Source organism: Lepus europaeus, chromosome 16 (genome assembly GCF_033115175.1).
Source record: "Lepus europaeus isolate LE1 chromosome 16, mLepTim1.pri, whole genome shotgun sequence".
NCBI lineage: Eukaryota > Metazoa > Chordata > Mammalia > Lagomorpha > Leporidae > Lepus > Lepus europaeus.
The window spans coordinates 49908811-49931027 of NC_084842.1; the positions used below are offsets into that span (position 1 = coordinate 49908811).

The window sequence follows — 22217 nt, forward strand, 5'->3', positions numbered from 1 at the left end:
ACCCACTATGCCACAGTGTTGGTTCCCAGAGTTGTATTTTATTATCTAAAATAAATTTCCTCTAGAAATAGTACAAAATGACTTGCAAGTTTCTGACTGAGTGGTGACGTCACTCACTAAAGGAACAAAGAAAGAGCAGATTTTCGAGTTCAAATTTTGGAAGTGTTGATCTTGAAGTGTGTATTTGTTTCCCATAGCTGCTGCAACTTCTCTCAAACCTGATAGCTTCACACAACAGAAATATATTCTCTCCCAGTCCTGGAGGCTTGGAGTCAGAAGCCATCAGGGTTGGTTTCTGCTGGAGTTTCTCGGGGAGAACCTGGACATGCCTCTCTCCTTGCTTCTGGGGGGTGACAGCAATTCTGAGCATTTCTCGCCCAGCACACAGACCACTCCTGTCTCTGCCTCTGTCTTCATATCATCTCCTCTGTGTGTGTCACTTTCTTCTTCTTCTTCTCTTCTAAAGACACCTTCCTGTAAGAGCCCACCTAAATCCGGGAGACCCCTAACTTAATCGCGTCTGTGTCTCAGTCCAGTCCATCACAGAAGTCCAAAGACAGGGACTTACAAGCAGCAGGCATTTACTTCTCACAGTCCCAGACATTGACAAGCTTGAATGAAAGTGCAGGCAGGCTCCCTGCCTGGTGAGGGCGTTTCCTTCCTCATGGATGGTGTCTTCTTGCTGTCTCCTCACAAGGTGGAGAGGATGAGTGAACTCTCTTGGGCCTGTTTCATAGAAGCCCTGACCCCATTCCTGAGGGCAGAGATCATCACCTCAAAGGCCTCAGCTCCCAATTTCAACATATGAAATGAGGGGGGAGGTGGCACAAATATAGCAACTGGCAAAGACCCTACTGCCAAATACTATCACCTTCACAGAAACTAGAGATTGGCATTTGCATATATCTTTTTTTTTTTAGGGATTTATTTCTTTGAAAGGCATAGTTAGAGAGAGAGAGAGAGAGAGAGGTCTTCCATCCATTGGTTCACTCCCCAGATGGCTGCAATGTTTGGAGCGATGCTGATATGAAGCCAGGAGCCAGGAGGTTCTTCCAAGTCTCCTGTGCAGGTGCAGGAGTCCAAGGACTTGGGCCATCTTCTTCTGGCTTTCCCAGGCCATAGCAGAGAGCTGGATTGGAAGTGGAGCAGCTGGGACTTGAACTGGTGCCCGTACAGGATGCCGGCACTGCAGATAGCAGCGGCTTTACCGGCTATGCCATAGTGCTGGCCCCAATGGTATTTGTATATATCTTTTGCAAGGACACTATTCTACCTACCACCAAGTGAATATATATGTCTTCATTATCTCACTAGTACTATAGCCCCAGGAGCTCTGCTTTGGCGTCCAAGTGCTAGCAATATGCATTGGGCAAAAGGAAATGCAGATATAAAGGCTGTGTTGGGTGGCAGAAAGAGCAAAGACTTTAGACAGGTGGACTTAGATTCAATAGATTTTTTTTTAAGTTTTGTTTATTTGAAAGAGAAAGAGAGAGCAAGAGCAAGAGAGAGAGAGAGAGAGAGATCTTTCATCCCCTTGTTCACTTCCCAAATGGCTGCAACGGATAGGGCTTGGCCAGGCCAAAGCTAGGACCCTAGAACTCCATCCAGGTCTCTCATGTTGGGGACAGGGACCCAGGTACTTGAGCCATCAAATGCTGTCTCCCAAGGGTGTGCATTAGCAGGAAGCTGGATGAGAAGTGGAGCATGGACTCTAATCCAGACACTCCTACATGGGATGTGGGCGTCTCCAGCAGCATCTTAACCCCTGCACCGAATTCCTATCCCCACTCCTGACTAGTAGCTGAAAACTTAGTTATTTCACCTCCTTGAGCCTTGATTTGTTTGTTTCTAAAACTGGGAACATGAAACAAACACTGCTAGACATCCAATGGCCTCTAAATCCCATTGGTTCACAGAGAAACACTCTGAAGATAAGGCATTTGGGAAGGACCCACATTAAAGATGTGGCCTTGAGTGAACTGGGTCTAAAAGGACAGAAATTGGCAGGAAGGAGACAGCCAAAGGGCATCAGCTTTGGGGAAAATCAGTTACCAGGTATCTCCCTGCCCAGGTGCAAGAGAGGTTGGCAGAATCAAGGCTGGGTTGAGGTATTAGAAATGGGGATAGCCGGCCGGCGCTGTGGCTTAACAGGCTAATCCTCCGCCTTGCGGCGCCGGCACACCAGGTTCTAGTCCCGGTTGGGGCGCCGGATTCTGTCCCGGTTGCCCCTCTTCCAGGCCAGCTCTCTGCTATGGCCTGGGAAGGCAGTGGAGGATGGCCCAAGTCCTTGGGCCCTGCACCTGCATGGGAGACCAGGAGAAGCACCTGGCTCTTGGCTTCGGATCAGCGAGATGCGCTGGCCACAGCGGCCATTGGAGGGTGAACCAACGGCAAAAAGGAAGACCTTTCTCTCTGTATCTCTCTCTCTCTCACTATCCACTCTGCCTGTCCAAAAAAAAAAAAAAAAAAAAAAAGAAATGAGGATAGAAAGCAGATTTCTAAGACACTGAGTTTCATTACCGTGCTAGGCATTGAAGGAAAACCACAGGATACAGGATAGGAGCCGAGTTAAGGAACGGAACTATCCAAAACTGCCCGTGACAGCCTCTGAAGGCGTTGAAGAGAATGTGACATTTGCATGGATTCCCGGAGGATGAATATTTGTGAGATAGAGAAGGGTTTTCCAGGCGGAGGAAAAAGAGGCCCAGCACAGGAATCAAGAGCTATGTTACCAGATCTGGACACAAGAACTCAGCATCAGTCAGCAGCCCAGTTACCTGAATTGATAAACCACATCCTACACACACGTCTCACACAGAGGCTTACTGCTGACTCCCACTATGTCGGGGTATCATTTATATAGTCTCCCTGCCTAAATGCAGGTTTGTCCTAAAGATGGAAGCAGGAGTGAGCCTAGAGATAGGAATCAGGTGGTTCCAGCACTGGGAAAAGAAGATACAAGGGCCAGCGCTGTGGAGTAATGGGTTAAACCACTGCCTGCGACCCCAGCATCCCACATGGGTTATGGTTGGAATCCTGGCTGTTCCACTTCTGATCTAGCTTCCTGCTAATGTGCCTGGAAGCAGCGGAGGACAGTTCAAGTGCTTGGGTCCCTGCACCCACATGGGAGATCTAGGTGAAGCTCCTGGCTTCTGGCCCAGCCCTGGCCATTTCAGCCTTTGGGAAGTGGAACAGCAAATGGGGGGCTGGCGCTGTGGTGTAGCCAGTAAAGCTGCCGCCTGCAGTGCTGGCATTCCATATGGGTGCCGGTTTGAGTCCTGCTCCACTTCCGATTCAGTTCTCTGCTACGGCCTGGGAAAGCAGTAGAAGATGGCCCAAGTCCTTGGATCCCTGCACCCCGGGGAAACTGGAAAAAGCTCCTGGCTCCTGGCTTTGGACCAGTGCAGCTCCGGCCACTGTGGCCATCTGGGGAGTGAACCAGCAGATGGAAGCGCGCTCTCTCTCTCTCTCTCTCTCCCTCTCCCTCTCCCTCTCTGCCTCAGCCGCTCTATAACTCTGCCTTTCAAATAAAATAAGTAAATCTTAAAAAAAAAAAAAAAAAAACAGCAGATGGAAGGCCTCTGTGTGTGTGTGTGTCTGTAACACTGCCTTTCAAATAAATAAATAAATCATTAAAAAAAAAAGAAGAAGAAGACGATACACAGATCGATGACAGGTACTGCTGACATCGGCCAAAATCAGGAAAGAAAAACACAGGAAGATGAGGAGGCACTACCACATGACAGACCATCTAATTTGAGCTTTGCAGAATCCTCTGATTTAGAAGTTTAAAAAGCAGCAAAATAACCCCTCATCAACAAGCAAAACCAACGTGGTTCCTAGAGAAAAGACGAAGCCTCTGCCAGCCGGGCCAGGTGCCTCTTGCTGCTGAGTTAGGGAGGTGGGGCCCTGCGGTGCTTGGAGAAGCCATTCGGCACGCGAGGCACAGTTCCTGCATCTTGGTTGACTCCACTGCATTTTTTTTTTTTTAAATCTAGCGGGATTACTGGATTGTAGGGACAGCAGGGAACAACCGTGTGACCATGGTGACATCTGGGTGGCTTCCAGCGTGCAGTTCATGCCTGTTAAGTCAGTTTCCCAAGGACATACATGGTTCACGTTATCCCCAGTGCGAGTGTAAAACTCAGCCCCAAGACCGCTGTAAAAATGCAGAAATTGGAGCGCATGGGCCCTCCAGCGCTAAGCCTCTCTGAAGTGGCTCCAGGTCTTCCCTGGGGGCTCCCCGTTTTCAAGATCTTCAGCCGCCTCCTTGGCAATGCTACCTTCTGTCCACACTGTCGCCGCCCTGATCCTCGGGACACGCCGGCCCCGTCGCAGCTCGGGATGGCACCGGCCGCGGCAAAGCGCGCGCGGAGCCCTCGGCCCGGAGCGGCGGCCCCGGCTCCGCACCTCCCCCCGGGGCGGGAGCGCCGGTGTGGCCGCCGCCCCCCGCCTCTGCCAGGGCGCAGGCGCAGGCGCAGGCTCGCGCCGGACGGCGGCGGCGGGCACGACCGGGCGCGGGAAGATGGCGGCTGCGGCGGCGGCGGCGGCGGCGGCAGAGCAGGTCTGTGAGCCCCGCCGCGCCGGGGGCTGCAGGGGCGGGGAGGCCAGGGCTGCCGGCCGGGCCCGCCGTAGCGCCGATCCGCCGGGGCCCGGGGGCGAGGGCCGGCGGGGGCCGGGCCCCGTGGGGCGGGGCAGGAGGAGCTGTCCGCCCCGGGGATGCTGGCAAAAGCTGGGCGGGACTGTGGCCGGGGGCTCCGGGAACGGGGAGCGGCCGCAGCCCTCAGCCTCCTGGGGTCCCTCGGCGAGGGTGAGAGGAGTCGCCCCCCAAGGGCCTGGGGGCCACCACGCCAGCCCGGAGCCTACCCTGGGCCGTGCCCGGCCCAGCTGCCAGCAAAGATGCGGATAAAAATAACCCCGGTCCCGGCCAAGAACCGGCAGCTGTTGGCCCGGTGACAGCGGGTGGCCACGGCTCTTCGCTGCGGTCCCTGGCAGCAGGCAGCGCAGGGTTCCCTCCGCGTCCTGGGTTTTGGGAGTTTAGTCACCAGCATAAAATAACCTCCTGTCCAGTGGGTTGAAAATCACTTTTAAAAATGCTTTATAAAGTATTTCCTGATCTACTTGGTGAACTTGTAACCTGGAGTTTACAAATTTAAAGGCTTCCGACTCCACAAAATCAAAGTATACTTGTGCATACAAGTACATGCCTGTACCGTGTGTGTGTGTAAATATGGATACACAGTGTATTCATGCAAGGTGCTTTACAAATGTAATTTCATAGTCACTTCAAAGTAACCATGATATGATAGTTTCTCGTGAAAGGCTCCTTTTTCACCATTGTTGAAAAAAAAAATCAACGAACCAGCTTGGCAACCTTCTGTAGGGCCTTTGCAGACATTTTCTTTGGCAGGTCATGAACTCTTTGGAGTCCTTTTAGATGGTTGTCACTGGGAGGCCGCATACCAAAGGGGCATGAGAAATAGAAAGTTGTGAAATCTGCCTTCGAGGAGCTTAAAGCCAAGTGCCCCCACATTGCAGACATAATCAGGCAGGCAGTAGGCAAGATGCAGCTGTAAAGAAATAGGAACTGGAAAGAGACAAAACCTCTCTGAGTTGTGGAGGTGACCCTTGGTCCTGGACTTTGCCAGCTCCCTTTGTAGTTGGGCAGCTCAGGCCCGAGATGACCGGTTTGCGTCTGCGCCCTGCCTGTGGGCTCTCCGGAGGTTCTGTTCGCTCCTCACTTGGATGTGCAGACTGGCCCTTTCCCGCTTCCCCAGTTCAGGCTTCACATCCTGATGTCTCCAGCCTTGAACTGAGTTTTCCATGGGAGTTCTCAGCCTTGGAACCGTTCGGAGCTGGGCAGCGTCACATCCAGTGTGTTTGGAAGGGCTACGGCGAGGAGCACCCATGGTGAACCCAGGCAGAAACCAGGGTAGGGCAGCGTGGGAGCTCGGGGAGACTCACGCTTGGGGTGCTGCTCTGTGTGTCGGGATGACACTGAAACAAAGAGCCTCGTGGTTTCTGTTGGCTCTGGACTCTACAAATGATGTAGCTGGGCTTGCCTGGGAGGTGCCCTAGACCAGGAGCAGGGAACCTTCCCTCTGCCAAGAGCCATGTGGGTATTTATAACATCACATGTGGGCCATACAAAATGCTCAGCTTAGCCTGCTACAGATGTATTGAATTTTGAGCCGCACCTGCGGTTGCCTTGGCAGGGCCAGACCGAATGATTTCACGGGCCTTATGTGGCCCTGGGGCTGGACGTTCCCCACCCCGGTCCTGGCCCCTTATGTGTCCCGCTCACATCCAGCCACCAAGTCCCGTCCATCTGTCTCTTACTGCCTTCCACCGATGTTCTTTTCACCTCCAGTGCCAAAGCTCGATCAGGCACCTGTGTGGATTTAGAGGGAGCTGCGATCACGCCCTGGTCTCTGGGCTCCTGTGTCGCAGGCCATCTCTCTTTTGGTGTGATATTGCTCCAGTGTGAAGCTGAGTGTTTCACTCACTGTTTTAAATCTGCAGTAATCCCCGTTGTCTTCAGGGTGAAATCCGTGGCTCCTCACCACAGTACTTCCGGCTTTTACTGGCCCTTACCCACATCTCTCCCCTCGTTTTCTGTCTCCTTCCCATACCTAGAAAATTAGTTCCCCCAGAGGTGACCGTACCCGAAGTCCCCAAGCTGTTCTGTCGCCTCGAGTGCCCGTTCTGCTCCTGCACCTGGCTAACTCCTACCTGTCCTCCCAGCTTCATCTCCAAGCTCAGCTTGTGTTGGCAACCGTCGCTGCCTCCCCTGACTCCTAAGTAGAGGTGCCGTCCTCTGTGCCCCCTACAGTGCCGGCTGTGCGGCCATCCTGTGGCACTTCCCAAGTTGACCGCACCTGCTGGTGACCTGTCTGTCCACTCTGCTGGCCTGTAGCTGAGCTCCCTGGAGGATGCCTCTCTATCTTGTTCAGCTTGGTAGTTGGAGCACCTTGCGTGTGGTAATTATTCAGTAAATGTTAAATGCATCAAGTTGAAGATCATAACGTACATGACTAGGCAGAGAAAAGTAACAAATGCATCCCAGGAGGGCTAGTTTTGCCCTTTCTCTATTTTATGTGGACCTGTATTCAAAATGTAGCTGAGGTGTCTGTGTTGTCCATGTGTTAACGAAGGCGGTCACAGCCCACGCTGTGTGCCCATTAGAAGCAAGCACTGCTCCCTCACTGCCATCAGCTGGAACACCATGGAAATGCACAGTCAACTCTAGCACCCTTCAGTGTCAGTCCTTCCTCTTAGATGCTGTAGCCTCGTGCAGTGCACACCTGCACAACTGCGTTCAGCAACTTAGTTTGTGACTAAATCTTTTAGATTATAGTGCCTTTTACAGAGCCTTCCTCACTGCCTCCTGGAATTTTAAAAGTTTAATCCTTCACCTGACGCTTCCTGTCTTTTTCCCTTTTCCGTAGGCCTTCAGCCAGCCTGCCACCCCTGCCGCCACAGTAAGATTGTGGTTGCAGAGTGGGCATTGAGCCTTGTAGTAAAGATGCCGGTGTCCCCCCAGTTCCGGCTCCTGCTCCTTGCTAAGGCTGGCTCTGGGGGTCAGCAGTGAGGGGTTAAGGAGTCAGGTTCCTGCCACCCACATGGGAGACCTGCGTTGTGTTCCTGGCTGTTGTGGGCACTTGCGGAGTGACTCAGCGGACGGGAGTGCCTTCTTTATATCTCTCTGTCTCTGCCTCTGCTTCTCAAGTAAATACATTAAAGCAAAACTTCTAGTTGCCCTCTCCACTCTTTGTCTGTCCCTGGGAAGAATCTGTTCCCTTCTTGGTGTGAACTGTGGCATCGAGTTCAAATGGAGTGAGTCCTGCCCTTTCAAGCTGTTATTTTCTGCTTCTTGAAAGATCTTGTTCCTTGAAAGATCTTGTCCTGTGCTGGCTGAGACTACTGCTGGTCTTTTTTTTTTTTTTTTTTTTTTTTAAGATTTATTTATTTATTTGAAAAACAGAGGGAGAGAGAGAGAGAGAGACAGAGGTCTTCCATTCGCTGGTTCACTCCCCAATTGGCCACAATGGCTGGAACTGTGCTGATCTGAAGCCAGGAGCTTCTTCCAGGTCTCCCATGTGGATGCAGGGTCCCAGGGACCTGGGCCATCTTCTACTGCTTTCCCAGGCCATAGCAGAGAGCTGGATTGGAAGTGGAGCAGTCAGGACTTGAACCCCGGCGCCCATATGGGATGACGGCACTGCAGGTGACGGCTTTACCTGCTACACCACAGCGCCAGCCCCAAGACCACTGGTCTTTATCACACTTGGCTCCACCTTGTACCATCAAACAGCCAAGTCTCCCCCCAAATTAAGAGGAGAGAGCCTGAAACAGCTTTCCCCTGACATTTCATAGTTCCTCCGCAGTTCTCTGTTTGAAAACATATGAGGACAGGTGGCACCTTCGGGGAACAGCCTGGCCAATCCTTACCAATCTACTGCTCGGGGTGCATCTCTGGAGATCACAAAGGCACCTCTTGACAAGTGGGGCTGAGGGAGTGCGTGCATCCCCATGTTCTGGCCGTCCACCGGGTTTCCCGTCGGGCGTGCCTGCACACTTCCGTGTCCCAGGCCTGCCCTGCCTCCCCGCCTCTGTGTTCTAGCCCCGGATATCGTGACAGTGAGCTGCACTGGTCTCTCAGCTCAAACTTCCTCCAGGCAGAGGACTCTCGAATCTGTCTTGCCGGTCCTGAATGGCCCAGCAGTGATATTTCTCATCCGGTTCAAAGGTGACACGTGTGGGATCTTCTCCTTCATTCCTCGGTCAGCAAACATGAGAATGGGGGGTGTTTTTTTGAAGCTCACTACAGACTGGGTTAAGCCTCCTCTGGAGGTGTTTCTGCACTTAGGAAACAGGTGTATGAGAAAGGGGCAGGGTGGCCGTCCCATCGTGCTGTGTTTCATTCTCAGCAAAGTTCCAATGGCCCCGTCAAGAAGTCCATGCGCGAGAAGGCCGTGGAGAGGAGGAACGTCAACAAGGAGCACAACAGCAACTTCAAGGCCGGCTACATCCCGATCGATGAGGACCGCCTCCACAAAACTGGGCTGCGGGGCAGGAAGGGCAACTTGGCCATCTGTGTGATTGTCCTGCTCTTTCTCCTGGCCGTCATCAACTTAATTGTGAGTCCATGATGCACAACACCGCCTTTGTGATTTCCATCTGTTTGACAGTGAAATTGGGCACTCTGGCTCCATCATTTCTGTTGGGATCTGCATATTTTCTGCTTTTCCATACGTGTTTTATTTCCTGTTGGGTTGGCTGCATACTTGAAAACTGTGGTATATTAATATTTCCCTGTAGTCCAATCATTTAGAAAAACAAGTCAATAACCTTCCTTTTAAAGGGCTCACTTTTTTTTTTTAGATTTATTTATTTATCTGAAAGGCAGAGTTACACAGAGAGAAGGAGAGACCCAGAGAGAGAGAGAGAGAGAGGTCTTCCATCCGCTGGTTCACTCCCCATTGGCTGCAAAAGCTAGAGCTGTGCCGATCCAAAGCCAGGAGCCTAGAGCTTCCTCCGGGTCTCCCACGTGGGTGCAGGAGTCCAAGGACTTGGGCCATCTTCCACTGCTTTCCCAGGCCATAGCAGAGAGCTGGATCAGAAGAGGAGCATCCAGGACTCAAACTGGCACCCATATGGGATGCTGCAGGTAACAGCTTTACCCACTATGCCACAGCACTGGCCCAAGGCTCACATTTTAATGAGGACAGAGTTAACTCACTAGAAGAGAACTTGCTGTGATTTTATTGCCTTGGCCTTTCCTAAAAAAAAATACGGTCCTTTCTATTTTCATTCTACTTCTGCTTTTACTGTCGCCGCCTCAGCGACTTCATTCTGGCAAACCCTCTGATGCCCGTGGAGGGCTCTGTTGTGTAGTGCTGATGGCCTGGTGTAAAAGAGTGGACGAGTCTGGGAGGCTGCCGCACACCGCACACCGCGGCGCTGAGGCCCGGGCAGCCTGCCTTTCCCAGGGTCTTTGCTGTTTTACAGAAGGCGGCTCCCTACCCTGCGGCAGAGACTATGCCAGGGCTGTGTGAAACCCTCGGCCCGGCAGTCACGTTTCAGAGAAGGTCCCCACTGGGCTGCCACAGAGGACCCATCATAAGCCTGTTCTGCATCAGATCTAAAGGAATTCTGCTTATGCCGTGTCTGACTGCGAACACTCCTAAGCCAGGCTGTTGTAACTGATGTGCACCCAACACAGTTCTTCACTAACGTCAGTGCTAAATTTAGGACGTGCTACAATGGCTTTACTAGGGGCACATCTTCTGAATTTAACTTACAGATTTACTTGGTTGGAGACTCCTGGTTAAGATGGCAGAATAAAGCTATTTTTCTATCCTCTCTACAAAGCTCATCTCAGAGTGACAGAAATATCTTAGAAGAGCCTTGGAGACACCTGAAGGCCTACACATAATCTGTGAAGACCAAGAGGAAGGGGCAGGATGGCGAATCACACTGCAGCGAGGACAGCCGCTGGCCGTGCACCTGCACAACCCCCGATCATCTCAGGGGTGGTGCCTCGGCCACGAGGCGAGGGGCAGGCACTGACAGCAGACCCGACCCTGTTGGGAACAGATGTGTGGGGAGCCTCCCCCCCCTCCTTGCAGCAATGAGGCTGCTCCCCTTCCAGCACCCCCCCACCCCCCGCAAAAAAATAAAACTGCCCTGGACCACACAGGGTTCCTTTTGTCCAAAGCCAGCGCAGAGAGCAGTCCGGGAATGGGTGTCTACAATGAAAGCAGCACTGAGTCTGGACGCTGAGACCCCGTCTCCCATGCCCACCCCAGCCCCCTGGCAGCCGGGTAGGAGACAGAAGCCTCCCCTGGCAAAACTGAAGCTCCAAGAGCAGGGGAGTGGAGGCAGCGGCATTGCGCAGGTCCCAGCAAAGGGGCCAGCCCGTGCCTCCCGGGAGCCCATCAGTCCCACACCCTGCCCCCCACCACAGAAAGTGCCTGAGGACTCCTCACTGTAGCATGAGCTCTGAGCCAAGGGTCAATAGCTTTGAAAGAAATCTAAGAATTGAAAAATGACAGAGATCCAAACCATATAGAAACTCAGGAAGATAGGGAAAATAGGATGAATGACAGAAACTTAAAGACAAAAAAATTAAACATCTTCAGAGAAACGAGGATATTACATCCATGAAACAAGAGTAACATGCCCTTTATAAAGAACAATAAAGTAATAAGAACTCATAGAAATATATGCACACATTCAGCGGTGATAGGTAGGTAGAGATGAATGGGCAGACATACAAATGAACGGATACAACTGTATGGGTGGATGGATGGAGAGACAGAGAAAGAAAAGGAACTTTTCCAGAAAGTAAAGCAAAATGAAAGAATCCATTCAGGAGCTCTAACCTGCCGCTTCAGAAAGAGAAAATATTGGGGAGGTTATTGAGTAAGAAAAGTTCCCAGAAAACCATCATTCTGACTCCAGCATGATGCATACAAAAGACTCCCACCAAGGCTGTTACTGTGAAAGCTGAGAAAATCAGGAATGAGGGTGGGATCTGGCCTGGCAGTACCTGGGTTGGTTGGATTCACAGCTCCGCTCCTAACTGCAGCTTCCAGCTGGTACTGATCTTGGGAGACAGTGGTGATGGCTCAACTGAGTACCTGCCGCCCACATGGGAAATGTGGATTGAGATCCTGGCTTTGACCCCCTGGCATTTACAGGCATTTGGGGGGTGAATCAGCAAATGAAAACTCTCTCTCTGTCTCTCTCTCTGTCTCCCTGTCTCCCGCCCCCCCCCTTCCCCTCTCCCTCTCTCTGTCTCTCTCCTTCTCTCTCTCTCTCTCTCCCTCTCCATTTTCCTCTCATTCTCTAACTCTCAAATAAATAAATTTTTAAAATGTATTTAAAGAAAAATCGGGAATCAATAAAAGACCCTGAAATTCTTTAACAGGGGAAAAATGGATTATATATGATGAGTTACCACATCAGGTGTTACTGGACCTTGCTGAAGCAGCGTTGAAAACTGGGAGGCAGTAAAAGCTGTAACTTCCGAGTTCCAGAAAGAAAATAATTTCAAGTCTAGAGAGGTCTTCCTAGCCAGACTGTCAGCCTGGATGAGGGATTATAAAGGCATTTTGCCATCTACAACATCCACCTGCTCATACATTGCTTCTGAGCTAACCACTGGAGGATTCGTTATCCAGAAAGCAAGCACTAAACCAAGAGAGGTGAGGAAAAGGATACAGGAAGCAGGGGTCAGCCCGCAGGAGGACACGCGCGTGAAGGACAAGTTAATGATTTGGGCTGTGCAGGAAGCCCGGAGGTAACCGGTGCACACTGGTGCAGGAACACGGGGGCACCAGGAAAATATGCTGCAAGCAAAAGTAGAACCAACTCCCTGTCGGAGGAGTGTGGACTTACGGAACATCTCATTGAGGGATCTTGTTTTTAAAGATTTTATTTATTTGAGAGGCAGAGTTACAGACAGACAAAGGGAGAGACAGAGAGGTTGATCTTCCATCTGCTTGTTCACTCTCCAATGGTCACAACAGCTGGAGCTGGGCTGATCTGAAGCCAGGAGCCAGGAGCTTCTTTTGGTCTCCCGTGTGGGTGCAAGGGCCCAAGCACTTGGGCCGTCTTCTACTGCTTTCCCAGGGCACAGCAGAGAGCTGGATATGGGATGCTGGGGCCTCATGTGAAGGCTTAGCCTACTACTCCTCACCACCAGCCCCCATTGAAGATCTTATATAAATATCAGAGGGTTTGATATTGTTAGATTTTCCAAGAAACTAAGCAAATTAAAGAAGTGTTGCGCCCTGAGAAACACCAAGCATGCTGCCGTTGATGTGCAGGGTTTGCTTTAGGGCCAGGCAGCCTTCACTGGGTCATAATACTGCATGTGGATTTAACTCAAACTTGAGATTGGACTTAGGAGAGAAAAGGGGTATAAATGTCCGAAAACTCCTCTGCTAAAATTGGAAGGGACTAGTTGGAATCTAAAGTTGACAAGTGAAGAAATAGCACTGTACAAACATTATTTAGAAACAGAAAAAATTCTAGAATAGCTAGAATTCTTTTTTTAAAGATTTATATTTTTTGAAAGGCAGTGTTAGTTATTTATTTGAAAGGCAGAGAGAGAGAGAGGTCTTCCATCCACCGTTCACTTCCCAAATGGCTGCAATGGCCGGAATTGGGCCAATCTGAAGCCAGGGGCCAAGAGCTTCATCCAGCTCTCCCATGTGGGTGCAGGGGCCCGAGCACTTGGGGCATCTTCCGCTGCTTTCCCAGACGCATTAGCAGGCAGCTAGATCAAAAAAGAAGTAAGTAGCCTGGACTGGAACTGGCGCCCATATGGGATGCCAGTGCTGAAGACTATGGCTTTACCTGCTATGCCGCAGCACCGGCCCCTAGAATTCTTCACAGTGGGTGTCTCTGGGGAGATGTGGAGAGGGTAGAAATCTTACTATAGACCTGGCACATTTTGACTTTTAGCTATTTGTGTGTGATACTTCAATGCAAATAAAATTGGTTTTAAGTAGAAAACTAATGGTTATGTTCATCTCACTGATTAAACATTTCAGGAAGTGTTTAATTTGGCAGTGATGTTTTCTGTTTGTTTTCCAGTTGTGTTAACTGTGTGCTGTCCAGCAACAGCGGATTCGTGCTGTTTTTCAGATAACACTCGTTATTTGGGCTGTGATCCGCATTGGGCCAAACGGCTGTGACAGCATGGAGTTTCACGAAAGCGGTCTGCTCCGGTTCAAGCAGGTGTCTGACATGGGAGTTATCCACCCTCTGTATAAGAGCACGGTAGGAGGAAGGCGGAATGAAAATCTGGTCATTACCGGCAACAACCAGCCCGTGAGTTACTCTGGTACCTGAAATACAGTGCGGGTGGGAGAGAGACTTCAGAGGAAGAGAATTTGCAGAGACCTAGAGTTGATTAATTGGAAATAGACCTTTTCCTTTAGATAAAGTTAATGTATTCATAAACACGCAATACTAATTACTTCATAACAGTTAAATCATTGATATTTAGTAATATTGTTTTATAATCAATAAAAGCTAGATGCCTTCTTACTGTTGTAGACTTTGGTCCACAGTAGTATTTTTGGCGGTAGCTGTAATTAGTGTCATAGAGGCCAGTCTCTTCTCTTTCATACGGGGAAGCACTAAAGAGCAACCTCCCCTTGTTAGAATGCCCTGGGTTTCCTGGGAGTCGGGAGGATAACATGCCAGTCTCGGCTCAGTGTAAGCCTTGGACCATGGTCCCGCTGATCTAAATACTTGTACAGAGCAGTTAAGCAAATAAATAGAGAAGCCTTCATTTAATTTTTTAAAATTTGAATTAATTAAACTGAGAGGCAGACAGCCAGGAGCCAGGAACTCAAGTGAGAGAAACATGGGGGCAGGGATCCAATGCTTGGGCCATCCCCTGCAATCTCAGGGTGCGCGTTGGCAGGAAGCTGGAACTGGGAGCAGAGCGAGGGCTGCGACCCAGGCAGCCCTGCCTCTGAGCCTTCATCTGAAAAGGCTTCTCTTCCCAAGTAGGTGGAGGGGGACGCACACAATCAGTATTTGAACTTAGTCCATTAGTGTAGTTTTTAAAAATAGTGGCTTGTATTTTTTATAATATTTTTCGTGACTGATAGTTGCCATATTCTTTGACAACAGAGTCACAATAAGATGTTTTTCTAAAGATTGTTTTTCAGCAAGGGACAACAAAGCTCAGTGTGGAGAAGAACAAAACGTCCATTACAAGTGACATCGGTATGCAGTTCTTCGACCCGAGGACTCAGAACATTTTATTCAGCACAGACTACGAAACTCATGAGTTTCATCTGCCAAGTGGTGTGAAAAGTTTGAATGTTCAAAAGGCATCCACTGAAAGGGTATGATTTATTTTCTCTGCCTTACTAATGGGAGAGAATTGTGTACAGTTACTAAGTGGGAAGCAGCTTTCCTGTTTGAAGTGGGGTGAGGCATATTTTCCTGAGCGTTGCTAAGCTTTGCTTCTAGAACTGTCCTTAGCTTGTTGATCAAATCACAAGTCACCTCTCCTTATCTCAATCTCCACATCTATAAAACATAAATAAAAAGACTTGCCTTTCATATGTCATGATTGAAACTCTTATTTCTGTATCTGTGGTAATGATATTCACCTTAATTTAGAGCTATTTTCAGTAATTTTTTTTTTTAATTTTCAGATCACCAGCAATGCCACCAGTGACTTAAACATCAAAGTCGACGGGCGTGCGATCGTGCGTGGAAACGAAGGTGTTTTCATCATGGGCAAAACCATTGAATTTCACATGGGCGGGAACATGGAGTTGAAGGCTGTGAGTATTCACATACATAAATCCACATGTGGAATATACAGTTATCAAAAATGATGATGCAGTTGTGTATTTGGTGACTGGGAAAGAGGCTAAAAACGCATTGTAAAGTGAAAGAAGGCTACAGGGCAGTTTGTGAGAGACCTCATGCTTATTTTTCAGAACACATTTGTGTGTATGAAAACCTGAAAGCGTAGACCAAAGTGTAACAGTATTTGGCTGGCAGTAGCAAGATCACAGATGATTTCATTTTGTTTTTATTTCCACTAAATTTCTAAATTTGAGGGAGGCCATATGATCACATGTATTGCTCAGGTCCCCTTTATCCAAGTGGTGTATGTTCTATGACCCCCAGCAGGTGCCAGCAACCACAGAGAGTACCCAACCTAACATATGTTGTGTTTTCCTACACCTGTGCATACATATGTATGATAAACTTTAATTTATAAGTTAGGCACAGGAAGACATGAACAATAATAACTACTAATAAGATAGAATAATTCTAACCATATACTGTGATAAAATTGCCAGTGTCACTGTTCTTCTGCTTTGGGGCCATCATTAAGTAAAACAAAGGCTTCCAGAACACATACACTGTCATATGAGGAGAGGGGATCTGATGACCGAGATGGCCGCTGAGTGGCTAACGGACAGGTAGCATATAGAGTGCAGATCCTCTGGATGAAGGGTGACTTGTCCCAGCTGGGATGAACAGAGGGTAATTTAAAGCTTACGAATTGTTTCTAGCTGGAATTTTCCATTTAGCATTTTCAAACAGCAATTAACCACGGGTAACTGAAACCAAGGAATGTGAAACTATGCATAGGGGAACCACTGGATTTTAAAAAGTAAAACCAGGAGTTCTGAAAGAGCCAAGGAAGTACCCAGGCCCTGAAGTTGTCTTTAGTTAGAGATTTTACATAACCCTTCTGAGTTTCATATCTGGAGATATGAAAAAGACTTAGCTAATGTATAAAATGTATTTTTATTTAGACATCGATTAAAAATAAAGGAAAAAGGTGTCTGCCTGTATTGTGGCTGTTGCAAGTGAAATTTTCTTTGTGCTTCACAGATTGTATCTGAGCTTTGACAGGTATCAGGTTTCATATAAAGGAGCTGGGAGTCCAGAACATTCTACCAGCTTACACCTCTGGCTAAAGCTTTTTTATTCAGAATGCCTCTGGGTGCCTGCTGTAGGCTGTTAAGCTAACACTAATTAAGCTGGTCTTAGCAACCCTGCTGTATATGACAAAAGCAAATTAAATCTGTGGGCTGTAAGTAGTTCTTTCCTTTAAAAAAAAAAAATCCGATTTCATACTTCAAAAAAAGTAAACTCTAAAAAATAAGTGGCAGTTTCATTCCCATTAACAGCTTTGTCCCCTAGTCATATAACCCCATCTCTGAATAGTGAAGATGAGCATATTGTGTAGAAGTTGCCAGAAGCTCGGTAGCCTTAGTGAGCATTTTTACACGGACTCCTTTGTGGTAGGAAGCCCCTGAGGAATGGGCCCAGTGGGTCTGTGTTCTTGGCACTAGAATGAGCAGTGAGATATAGGAGAGATCTTTTATAGAAAGCATTACTCATTTCCTAAATCTTTCATTTTTTTTCCACTTTCATCTTTTCCCCATTCTACCTTGTAAATCACAAATATTTAGATACTTTGAAATGTACATAAATACACACCGGAGTGTTTCTTATCAATTAAACTCTTTGGGAAACACTGCTTCAGAAACAATTTAATGAAAGTAAGCTAAGTGACCACCAGGTGGCAGCATGGGAACAAAATTGGAAAACTAGTCGCTTCAGCGTTGTGTTAATACCCTGTGGGACTGCTACATAATCAGTTAGCCTCTGCCATAACTTTACAGCCAAGTTTCTGTTACTGCTTTAAATACTCTAAGCTGCTTTAACCTCCCCTGAACCAGGATTCACACATCCAACTGCCCACCTGCCTTCTCTACTTCTTTGTATGATAGGCACGTCAAACGTACCCAGTCTTTCCTCCCAGCATGCACCCCTCCCGTGTCCCCCGTCCTGTGCACTGGTGTCCATCAGCCCTCTGGCTGCACCTGTAGAAGATGCACCGAGTCAGTTTCAGAAGATGCACCGAGTCAGGTTCACACCTCCTGCACGCATCACCACCAGTGCACCATGGTGTAAAGCACCGTTCCGGCCTGGACTGCAGGAACAGTGTCTGCTTTCTCCCCAGCAGCCAGAGTGAACTTTTTTAAAATGCTCATGTCGCTTCCCTGTTTGGAGCCCTCTAGGTGGCTTCGCGTCTGATTTGGCATGCAGTCCCAAGTCCCTTCCCTGGTATCTGTGTCTGGTCCCTGGTTATTTCTTTGCTTCATCTCCCCCAGTGCTTCCCTCGGCTCTGCCCTTCATCCGCAGTGGCCTCCTTGCTGTCCCTAAACACCAGGCACTTTTTCCTCTCTGCACGCCCGGAGTGCCCTTCCAGGGTATTTCTCAGCTCACTCCTCACGTCTTCCAGTCTCTCTTGGAATGCGACCTTAGTCCCCACCTGGTCACTGTGTATATAGCCTGCTTGATTTCCCTACAGCACATATCCCAGTGACCTGCTGTGGGTTACCCCACCTCATGAAAATACCGACTCTATAGGAACCCGGCCTCTGCCTGTGCTACTTACTTCTGAGTCTCCAACACTAGAGTGACTGGCACACAGTAGGCTCTTAATTCTTATTTGTTGAATGAACAAATGAGGGAGGTGTAGGTGTCCCTAAAAAGGAAGGGGGTTAAGAGCCCTTGGTACAAGAATGTTTCTGGGGCACTGGGCTGACTCTGCAAATCTCCAGGGAGTCTCCTTTGAGTGCCTGCTCTTGAAAATGTATGTGGTTTGACTGCTCATTGTGTATTGTCCAGGAGAAAAATGGTCCCTTCTCATCATCACCAGCTCATCAATCTTTAACTCTGTTATAACTCACTTAGGAGTTAACAAAGGAAAATGATCTGAGATTTTATCACTATCAGTTTCATTATGCACCTAGGAAGCCTTATGCAGTTTTTTTAAAAAAGATTTAATTATTTATTTGAAAGGCAGAGATACAGAGAGCAGAGGCAGAGAGAGAGAGAGAAGAAAGAGAAAGAGAGAGAGAAAGGTCATCCAGCTGCTGGTTCACTCCCCAGATGGCTGCAACAGCTGGAGCTGCACCAATTCGAAGCCAGGAGCCCGGAGCCTCCTCCAGGACTCCCACATGGATGCAAGGGCCCAAGGACTTGAGCCATCCTCTATCGCTTTCCCAGGCTGTAGCAGAGAGCTGGATTCTAAGTGGAGCAGCTGGGACTCGAACCCGCGCCCATATGGGATGCTGGCACTGCAGGTGGCAGCTTTACCTGGTACACCACAGCGCTGGCCCCGCCTTATGCAGTTTTAACTAATAATTGAAGAATAGATTATGTTACAGTTTTATAGAGATGCATTAAGCATAAACTGAGAAGTCAGCTATTTGAGCCCTGAGGTTGGTTTTGGTTTTTGTTGCTGCTGCCGTTTGGGTCAGGACCACCCTTTCTTTCCTTGCTAGCATGCAGTAAGCTTGGTTTACTGATGACACCCGCTGCACCACGCGTGGCGGTAAATCAGGTGTGTTATTATTCTCCTGGTAGGAAAACAGCATCATCCTCAATGGGACGGTGATGGTGAGCACCACCCGCCTGCCCAGCTCCTCCAGCGCAGACCAGCTGGGCGGCGGTGACTGGGTGCGCTACAAGCTCTGCATGTGTGCCGATGGCACCCTCTTCAAGGTGCAGGTGACCGGCCAGAACGTGGGCTGCCAGGTCTCGGACAACCCCTGCGGGAACACCCACTAGAAGACCCGCAGGCGTCGTCGCGCCTTCCTGTCTGGACTGACCTGACTGCATGCGCACTGTGGTCTTCACGGAGTGTGAGAGAGCTCATTGTGACGAATGTGAACCGCAGAGCGCTGCTCTGTCCGGATTTCCAAAGGTCTCAGAGAGCCTACGTTCTCCCACAGTTCATCACCTTGCACCCATCTTCAAATGACAGTTCCCTAAAGTCATGAGGAACGCACAGAGTCAACATTCATCTTTGAAGAAGTGCTTCCCACTCTGGGCCTCGGCAGCTGCTGGCTCGCCATCAGCAAGCTTTCAGGAGCAGCAGGGAGAGAGCCACGGAAGCCGCTGAAAAGGCGCACAGTCGGGGTCTCGCACTGTGTCTGGGCTTCCAAAGGGAGCGACACAGGACACAGACTTCTAGTGCATCGCCCTCGAGCCATATGCTTGCATGTGAGAGGGGAAGAAACTCTGGTTTCTTAGTTTTGCACTTGGAAGAAAATCCTTTGTAATAGGCTGCTTACTTGACATAATGGTAACTATTAAGTGTTACAACGTGGTAAGAATTAAGACACAGTCCCAGCATTAACTTCTAGGAAATAGTGCTTACTGCGCATCGCGTTTCACATCGCCCACACCCACCACAACTCTAAGAGGATGCTGTTATCCCTGCATTACCCACCAAGACCCTGAGAATGAGAGAAGTTAAGAAACTTGCCTGGGATCACATAGTGAGTTCAGGTGTGACTGCAGTTCAGGTGTGAATGTACCTGACTCCACGTGCCATGTCCTTTTTGCTGTCTGCACTGGATTTTCAGTTGTTAAAACTCTGGAACGATGAACAGAGTAATTCACATTTACAGATGAGAATCAAACCAAGCAGGCACACTGATTCTAGTTAAAATTTAAAAATCTTGTGTCAGATTGAAAGATGACCAATTGCTGTCAGACTTTAAACTCTTTTAAGTGCATTTTATTTTATTTTAATTTTTTTATTTTTTATTTTTGATAGGCAGAGTTAGTAAGAGAGAAAGACAGACAGAAAGGTCTTCCTTCCGTTTGGTTCACTCCCCAAATGGCTGCCATGGCCGGTGCCCTATGCCGATCTGAAGCCAGGAGCCAAGTGCTTCCTTCTGGTCTCCCATGCGGGTGCAGGGCCCAAACACTTGGGCCATCCTCCACTGCCTTCCCAGGCCACAGCAGAGAGCTGGGCTGGAAGAGGAGCAACTGGGATAGAATCCGGTGCCCCGACCAGGGCTAGAATCCAGGGTGCCGGCGCTGCAGGTGGAGGATTACCCATTTGAGCTCAGCCCAGCCATTAAGCGCATTTTATTTAAAGTCTTACCCCCCAGAGAGGTCAGACTGGCCTGCTGTGGCTTACTCCAGTTTCCTAACAATGCACCTCGGCACATGGGGTACCTGGCTGGTCACAGGGAGATTTTTATATCCTGAGCTCTCCAGGCCACACACTGCAAAGCGGGGAGCCCACGCGCCCAGCCAAGGCCTGCTGGGACCACCAGGGGCCACAGAAATCATACCCTTTTTGTGTGCCATGCCTTGGTGTCAGGAAACACTGGGCTAACGGGTGCTAACGCAGGAGGGTGACACCAGATGTGTTATGTATGTATAAGGGTTCCTCTGTGCTCCTGATGTCACTGTCACATTGTCATTATTTACAGCCCTCGAGCGAGTTGATTCTTTCACGTATTTTATATGTCATCTGAAGAGAACTGTCTGCAGTCATTAAGATACACACAAGATCTGGGACGTGTATGTAGACATGTGTGCCAGGCCCCAGCCTGCGTTCTGTCGTGGTCACCTCAAACTGTGTAGATAAGAAAATCAACAATGCATAGTCAGCATTATCACATTTCTCTCTGATAGAAAAACCAAATGCTTTAGAAATTATGAAGTCAACAAGTCATACTGAAATAAAGATGGACTTACTACCTAGCAAAGTGCAGTTTTTAAATGAGAAGAGACTGGTGACTTCTGACTGTTAGTAGTTGTGATATTTGGACCCATTGGATATGTTCAGTATCACTTATTATTTGAATGGTCTTCAGGAAAATAGTTGGAAATTTCATCTAGATACTCAGTCTATTTTTAAATTTACATTTGTTACTTGTCCGCGCTTTAGATTTTTCTTTTGAAAGTTCCTTTACATAAATATTTTTACAAAAACCACATAACACTATAAAGTATTTATTGAATGTCATTCATGAAATACTCTATTTTCACTGCTTTTTGAGAACTATTTGTGTTTTTGATACACCTCCATTAAATGCTTTTGACCTGAGAGGGTATTTTGATGTTTTTCTAGAGCTGATTGTTAACAGGATGGCATTTTAGGGTACTTGCCAGGGAGCCCTTGCTTTTCTCGCTGAAAGGTGGACCCGGAGAATGCCCTGGGGCAGCACACGGGCACCCCACCCACCCCACCCACCCCACCCGGGACCTCTGATTCGAAGTGAAGCTGCAGCTCCTCCACCCACCACCACAGGTGCATTTCTGTGAGCTGAAAGTGTTTCCTCTTCCTGTGTCTGCACTCCCTTGCCCTGAACTCAGGACATGCAGCAGCCTGGGGGAGGTGGTCACAGAGGCAGGGCCCTGAGCGGGGCCTCCCATACGCGCTTTGTGTAAGTAGCTGCTGTCTTTGGCAGGATTTTGCAGTGATAATGGCGCCAAATGACGTTTATGCACGATTTTTTAGACTGTGTAATGGGCAGATCGGAGAAATGCAGAACACACAGCAGGGACTGCTTGCCCAGAGTGTGATATTTAAAGGTACACTTATTTGTATTTTTTCTGTATTGTGAAAAAAATAAATTCTGTGTGACAGTATCAGTGATGAAAGGTGGAAGTTCTGAATGAGTGTACTTTAAGAGGGTAAGAATTCTACGGTGCTGGACTTGGCAAGAAGAGATCCCGGAAACTCTGCTCATCTTTTCTATAAACGCGTTGAACAGGGGCAAGGTTTGTGAATTATGCCATGCAGAAACTCTGCTCCAGCTCGCTACCTGGAGTTTCAGTAATTCCGTTTGTAATAATGACTTCCGTTTGCAATAAAAATTCTATTAACAGTTTGC

General features: G+C 48.7%; 1 protein-coding gene across 1 annotated transcript; it reads left to right on the forward strand.

Moving 5' to 3' along the window:
* The first annotated feature begins 4495 nt into the window (after nucleotides 1-4495).
* Nucleotides 4496-22211, forward strand: SGCB (sarcoglycan beta). The gene is made up of 6 exons (XM_062213839.1): nucleotides 4496-4564; nucleotides 8931-9140; nucleotides 13660-13845; nucleotides 14685-14876; nucleotides 15192-15323; nucleotides 18943-22211. The coding sequence occupies exons 1-6, from the start codon at nucleotides 4526-4528 to the stop codon at nucleotides 19144-19146; spliced, it is 963 nt and encodes a 320-aa protein (XP_062069823.1). The 5' UTR covers nucleotides 4496-4525; the 3' UTR covers nucleotides 19147-22211.
* The last annotated feature ends 6 nt before the right edge of the window (nucleotides 22212-22217 follow it).